Source organism: Solea senegalensis, unplaced genomic scaffold (genome assembly GCF_019176455.1).
Source record: "Solea senegalensis isolate Sse05_10M unplaced genomic scaffold, IFAPA_SoseM_1 scf7180000013856, whole genome shotgun sequence".
NCBI classification, from domain to species: domain Eukaryota; kingdom Metazoa; phylum Chordata; class Actinopteri; order Pleuronectiformes; family Soleidae; genus Solea; species Solea senegalensis.
Window position 1 is genome coordinate 57,501 of NW_025320907.1, and position 7,425 is coordinate 64,925.

Below are 7,425 nucleotides of genomic sequence, written 5' to 3' on the forward strand. Positions count from 1 at the left end.
TCAACTTCCAAAACCTGCTGTTTACAGCTGGTGGTGCACAGCAAAACAGACACACACACACACGCGTGTGCACTTAGACACGACCGTGTTCAGTTTCCACCACCTGTCGAAGGAAAAACAGCACCAAGGGATTTCCCCTCCACCAGACCAGAACCAGGGAGAGGAACAGAATCCACGTGGTAGAGTTCACACGACACTGAACTTATTTCAGCCCTAAAAAAACATGTCCATCATTCAGACAATACTTTTATTGCCCCTATAAAGTGTCGTTTTTCATAATCTATTAACCCGTCAACTATTTTCCCCTCTCGTTCATCAGGCCTCTCATCACTGATGAGTGAGGAGGGGTCAGAGGTCACGGAGAGTCGTGTTAAAAGAATCATTAGAGAAATCCTGATAGCATCCAGTAGTTAACAGTGACCTCTGTGTGAACTTTGACCTGACCCAGTTCACACCTGGTATTAACATCTGTCCAGAGTGATCTGATCATGTTCAGATCAAGTCACAAAACCACATTCAGAGGTGACGACCTTTGACCCACATTATCTTACGGTGATTATTTGTAACCACTGATGTTTTCTGATCATTCGTGTTACAACACATTTGTGCAGATACACACATACACAATCATTCCTCTGTTTGACATGGTTGCGTTTCCCTGTCATTCGTCTGTGTGTCGTGTGTAAACGACTGGTGTTTGTGGTTCGTTTTACAGACTTTCTGTCAGAAATGAAACAGCCTGTTAAAGAGTTTGTGGTGCGAGTGTACGAACAACACTAACGTGACGTCAGACTTGTTAAAAGCATGATTTTGTTTCACAAACAAACACAACATCAGCGCGAGAGGCTGCATCTGATCTCATTTAACGGCAGGTGTGAAAAGTTGATCGCATCACTGAGGACGATGTTAACACCAGCTCTAAATGAGTCCTTTGACTGCTTTTAAACTTCAAACACAAACCACCTCAAACACAGATCAACAGAAGCGGGAAAAGCAGTGTTAGAACGTTCCATGGCTGCTGTGACAGAACAGACTTCAGGACTCACTAAAATGGACCTTCTCTTAAAGGTGCGAGGACGGGACCAGTCCAAGTTCTGTCAGACATAAGGAAAGGGAAGTGTGTGTAGAACAGGGTTAATGCAAACAACAACATCTAACCCTGTACATATACATGTCCGTGTGTGTGAAGGTAGCAGTGATCTTCATCTCGACAGAAGATCAAACATAAGCGTGCAGTGTTGCAGCACTTTCTCGTGTTAGAGAATCTCTGTGTGTACTTTGTTACTTTGTCACAGAGAAGATTTGATCCTCTCTGTTCAAGAGAGAAAAACATCCTCCAGAGGTGGAAGAAGGTTCCTCACTGGAACACCTACGTCTGCAAGACGAAAGACTTCGTTCATAAGCACTCTCTATCCATATCTATCCCTGCACCATGACTGTTTGCTTGTTTATTGGTTGAAACTCTTTTAGATGATCCATCTTCACTCTTCTCCTTCCATCTCTTTTATTCTCTTAAGTACAAATCTTGGCATCAGTACCTCAAACTGGGGCCAGTTCATGGGCATGCCCGGGCCATGATTGGACCGGAACCACTTGAGGTCGTCTTCAGCGTCGGTGGCAGAGATGGTGTCGTCCATGGTGTGGTAGATTGTCTGGAACCTGTGTTAATGACACAGGAAACACATGAGCTCTCAGTGGATACGTTAACACTACTGCTTTGACACCTGGGACTGAATGCACACCTGTGATTGGACGAGAGGTCCAGGTGCTGTTTGACCTCCAGCAGCAGCTCTCTGAAAAAGCGTATGCGTTTGTCTTCAAACTGCTGCCACTGCTCAAACACCTGCTCCATGTTCTCCATGTACTGAGGAGTCAGCTTGTCCAGCTCCTCGAGGGATTTCTCGTAGCGTTCTTTAGTCTAAGAGGCGAGAAACCGCGATGACATGATGATGGAGATATGGAGAACTAATACATTCATCAGTCATGGAAACTCTACCTTCTGCGCCTCCTGCTGACACTTCTCCACCTTTTCCTGGAGCTTCTTCTGGGCATCAGGATTGTTGTTGCTCTCTAGTTTGCTGTTGGTTTCCCTGCTGGCCGCCAGTTTCTCCTCTTTACAGGCGGAGTGATAGGATTTCTTCATCGTCTCCACCTGTGGATTTACACTTATTATTGACATCAGTAACTATCAGTAACACAAACTAAAACCGGACCAGTATCTGACATTTATCTCACACAGCATGGGATGCTGAGACGAGACCTCACACATGAACAAACCCTAACACTAACACTAACACTCACGGCCACATTATTAGGTACACCTGTTCAACTGCTCGTAACGCAAATATTTAATGAGACACTGTATGTGTCTGTGTCTGTACTGTGATGTACTGTCTGTGTCTGTGTCTGTGTCTGTACTGTGATGTACTGTCTGTGTCTGTACTGTGATGTACTGTCTGTGTCTCTGTACTGTGATATTACTGTCTCACTGTACTGTGATGTACTGTCTGTGTCTGTACTGTGATGTACTGTCTGTGTCTGTACTGTGATGTACTGTCTGTGTCTGTCACTAACGACTGCTCCTCATTTTCTAGACCACTTAATTAATCCAATTTCCTCTCAGGCCTCCACCACTCGTCACTATGGCTACACGACTGTTTAGCTCTGTCTCTGCCCAGTGTCTCAATGACAAGGCCGCGATGTCACAACTCCAACACCATGATGACATCACACACACACACACACACACACACACAGGAAACAGGAGGGAGGAAGTTGGCTGAAGGTTGCAGCACATACTGTATTGTGCTTGTGCAGCGTGGACTGCATACAAACTCTACTTCTCACTTCATTTATAAAGTTGGTGACTGGTCTTCATCTCTAGTTTCGCTGCTTAAACACAACACAATGTTAATTCTGTCTATCACAGCACATGTGAGTGATTGACAGCTGTTAATATCCAACAGGAGCCTGGTTGCCAGTGACGTCTGTAAATTTCTGTTTGCCAATCTCCAGGTTTCATGAGACATGAACAAATAAAGGTGCTGCTATGAAAACAGTACAACGACAGTTCAACTCAGTGTTGTTTCCTCTGGTCGCCACCGTGAGGTGACAGCAGGCCCGGTGCTGCTTTGTTTTTCAGTGAGCAGGTAGTCATGGAGAGAAAAGACTCAACGGTGAGTCAGTGGATTTTAATTGTAATCGTGAAATGAGCAGTAAAACTGAAGATCCAAGCTGTAATGAGTGGTTTGTCCTGACTGCTTAGGTGTTCATAAGAAGAAACACCTGTGACGGGAAAACACCACACACTATAGACAACGTGGTCTATGGGTGATTTCCCCATCACTGCCGCTGTTTCCTAGCAACAGAGCAACAACAGGACACAGCACAGATCACTAACAGCAGACGAACGTTAGCTTGTCAATTAAAAAAAGACAGGCTGCCGTTATCTCCTTTCATAATAATATCTCAGGTTAATATACGTGTACTTATTTATGGACGTCTACAAGTTTCATGTATGTATTTACATGGTGGTTGTGATTCAAAATGAATAGGTTGACTGCAGAGCAGACACAAACAGAGCACTGTGGAGAGACACCAGCGATGTTGTTCAGTCATTTTGAGTGTATCTATTATTATCAAATTGAAGAAGATAACCGGTAGAACTCTTCTTCATCAGTCTCTGTGTGTCGTTTCTTTTCTTAATGAAACTGAAAACGCAGCCAATTTCGTCTGAGAGATGAATAAACGAATTGTGATGCGACAGCTGATGATGTCACAGCCTTTAGTGTTTAAGTTTGCACTGAGTTCATCAGGAGCATGTCGTTCTCACCTCCTTGAGTTTCTTGGCCCAGGGTTTCTGTGCCTTACGGAAGCCGTCGTCGGCCTCTTTCGTCTCTTTATATCCACCGATCATCTGCTTGTGGTACGAGTCTCTCTGCCAGTTCTTCAGCTTCTCATAGTCTTCTCCCATCAGCGCTGCTTTCACCTCCATGTGGAGCTCGCTCACCTTCTCTGCCTCTGTGCACAACGCAGACCAAGCTCGCTCCAACGTGCCATACTGAGGACCTGCAGCAAGGGTTATTCACCTGTCAGTGTTTCATTCACCTGTCAGTGTTTCATTCACCTGTCAGTGTTCTCTTCACCTGTCAGTGTTTCATTCACCTGTCAGTGTTCCCTTCACCTGTCAGTGTTCTCTTCACCTGTCAGTGTTTTTCTACATCAGTGTTCTCTTCACCTGTCAATGTTTCATTCACCTGTCAGTGCTTAATTCACCTGTCAGTGTTTAATCACCTGTCAGTGCCTAATTCACCTGTCAGTGTTTAATCACCTGTCAGTGTTCTCTTCACCTGTCAATGTTTCATTCACCTGTCAGTGCTTAAATTCACCTGTCAGTGTTTAATCACCTGTCAGTGTTCTCTTCACCTGTCAGTGTTCTCTTCACCTGTCAATGTTTCATTCACCTGTCAGTGTTTTATTCACCTGTCAGTGTTTAACTCACCTGTCAGTGTTTAACTCATCTGTCAGTGTTTCATTCACCTGTCAGTGTTTCATTCACCTGTCCTCCCCTGACAGTGTTTAACTCCCCTGTCAGTGTTTAACTCACCTGTCAGTGTTTAACTCGTCTGTCAGTGTTCTCTTCACCTGTCAATGTTTCATTCACCTGTCAGTGCTTAATTCACCTGTCAGTGTTTAATAACCTGTCAGTGTTCTCTTCACCTGTCAGTGTTTAACTCGTCTGTCGGTGTTTAACTCGTCTGTCAGTGTTTAACTCCCCAGTGTTTAACCCACCTGTCAGTGTTTAACTCCCCTGTCAGTGTTTAACTCCCCTGTCGGTGTTTAACTCATCTGTCTGTGTTTAACTCCCCTGTCAGTGTTTGCATTAGCACAGGGCATGATAGACAGTATGTACCTTTCTCTATGAGTTGCCTCCAGCGCTTGCTCCACTCCGTGAGCTGCTGCGCGTATGACTTTTCAATACGAGCCCGCTCATGAATACAGTTCATCAGATCATTACAGAGGCGGTTGCCGTCGTCGACCCGTTTCACCGTACGCTTGTAGTTCCCAACCTGCAGAGACCGGTGAGAGGTGAGGGAAATACAGCAGGTGGTAAAACAAAGAGATAATGTGTAATAAAGTCTCACCTCCCAGAAACTGTCACTGGAGACATCGATCATGGAGTCATCGTAGGAGCCCGACATCGCTGCTGCCCTGAGTTTCACTGTCTTTAGAGCCTGCGGAAACAGACACACCTCTTCACTCTACAATAACAGCAATAACACCAGAGAATCACATGTGATTTAGACGATGTCATTCAAACCTCAAATAGTCTTTTATCAATACATATTCTAATATTGGAAAATGTACAGCACACAGGCACATGTGAAAACATTATTAAACTTGATTAAAGTTACAGTGAGCAATGTTTGGTGTATCATCACTTTAGAATAAAAATGACTTGATGGAAGAACCTGGAAGAACCTGGAAGAACCTTGAAGAATGTGCCTTTCCAATTAAGAATAACATATTTGCTGATATGTGAAAGCCACCATAGTTCTGTGATGTGAGAGCTGAGTTTGTCACTATTAGATGTCACAGATTCTCACAGATTTATAAAATAAATGGTTAGAAAAGTTCTGAAGAGAAAATAATTAAACTAAAAGTGAAAACTGAAGCGTTCTGTGGTTTGGCAATCGACAATATACACCAAGAGGAACAGAAACATCTTTAAATCAGACAGACTGAAACCAGCAGCTGACAGACTCTGGAGAGCTCAGCTCACAGATGAGAGGGTGAGGGATGGAGCAGTGAAAGTGATAATCTAATCAGCAGGTGGTTGTTTTCCTTCCCTAACGTTACATCCTCCACATGAGACAAACTCCAGCCACAGTCGTCTCCAATAAACTCCAGCAACAACCGTGAAGGTGTGTGTGTGTGTGTGTGTGTGTGTGTGTGTGGGGGCGTTTCATCTTTGACACTGGCTCCACAGACAGTCCTCTGTTACTCTTGCCTCCCCCTCCTCTGTCCTCACATCCATCATTTCAAACTCAAACAGTCTCCCTTTATTCATCCCCTCATTCCTCTCCTCCATCCTCTTCCTCTCTGCTCCCTTTCAAAAATCAGACTGGAGCCTCTTCTCTCTCTCTCCCCTCTCTCTCTCCCCCTCTCTCTCTCTCTCCCTCTCTCTCTCCGCAGTGGTTCATCATCAGACCTAGAATGTCGTAAAAACATTATCTTCACAATGGATGAATGTGTTGTTGAGTTTTTTTGGTCCATAAATGTTGATTCAACTGTGTTGAAGAGCAGCTTTAATTGAACATACTGTATGTAATTACACTGCATTGCAGACTGTAGACAAAGCAAGTTCTTTACTGGTGACAAAGTGAATATAACTTATTATTTAATTATCAATTATCTGACATCAGCTGCCCCCATTTTGTTAAATCTGTTCAAACGAATGGAAATCAGTGCAGAGTATTTTTATGGCTCGTTGCATGAATCTGTGTGTGTGTGTGTGTGTTGAATGTGCTCTCCAGGGCAGAATTTGGGACAGAGGGCAGTATTGTGGTCACCACAAGGCCGAGGAGGGCAAACGAACACTCCTCTCTTTAACTGTATTTGTTGTGTGACATATTTCCAGAGGAAACCACATTATCATACGTAGTTTATGACGGAAGCTGTAAACTAAATATTTAATCAAGATACCAGATGAAAACAGGACATCTGAGGAAGAGAGGGGGAAACCACTCATCACGTCTGAAGTTACACAAAGCTCTTTGGAACATTCAACTGTGAAACTGATACTTGTCTCGTTTGTTTTTCCATGGAACGTATTACAACTATTAGTATATATATATTTGTTATGTTAGTGATCATTTCTAGGGCTACAATTAATTATTATTTTATAATCGAATATTCATCAAAATATATATTGACAGTTATTTGTCAGAAAATGTTGATCTTCTAAAGGATGATGCTCTCAAAATGAGTTCAGTTTAAAAGATTTCTTTGTTATGAGGTGCAAAGAAACATTTAAGAAGCAGAAAAATCACCAAACCTGCAGTAATTATAAAAAACGATTCATCAAAATTGTTACCGCTTCATTAATGGATTCCTCGTCATTTTTATTTAGATCAGCAGCTGTCACCGATCACTACTGCAGACACATGGAAACACGGCTCTGACAGAAGAAACTCAGGTTCCTCCTTTGACCCACGAGGAGGAAGAACTGAGACCGACACAGTTACACAACATAGTGTGAAAAGCTATGGTGCTGATGACGATGTGGACACGATTATGACACTTAACTAGGTTTAGAAACACACACTTTTACAGTAAGTATTAAGTACGTCTGTGACGTCTGTGAGTAGTTCTTCCCTGAAGTGTTGGACCAATACCAGTCGTGAGTATCACATGGCCTCATCG

The 7,425-nt window shown here is 43.4% G+C and overlaps 1 protein-coding gene across 4 annotated transcripts in view; it reads right to left on the reverse strand.

Annotated features, from left to right (window-relative positions):
* The window catches only part of pacsin2 (protein kinase C and casein kinase substrate in neurons 2), a 9,915-nt gene extending 4,655 nt beyond the window's left edge, over positions 1–5,260 (reverse strand). For 2 of the 4 annotated variants that reach the window (XM_044015779.1, XM_044015777.1), the window contains exons 1-7: positions 5,145–5,260; positions 4,913–5,069; positions 3,833–4,068; positions 1,997–2,152; positions 1,743–1,918; positions 1,539–1,659; positions 1,047–1,094 (exon numbers count right to left, since the gene is read on the reverse strand). In XM_044015779.1, the coding sequence (XP_043871714.1) occupies positions 1,047–1,094; positions 1,539–1,659; positions 1,743–1,918; positions 1,997–2,152; positions 3,833–4,068; positions 4,913–5,069; positions 5,145–5,201 (951 nt within the window). In that variant the 5' untranslated portion in view covers positions 5,202–5,260. The remainder of the gene's footprint in view (positions 1–1,046; positions 1,095–1,538; positions 1,660–1,742; positions 1,919–1,996; positions 2,153–3,832; positions 4,069–4,912; positions 5,070–5,144) is intronic. The other 2 variants (XM_044015780.1, XM_044015778.1) reach the window with 1 other exon arrangement.
* Positions 5,261–7,425: the final 2,165 nt, after the last annotated feature.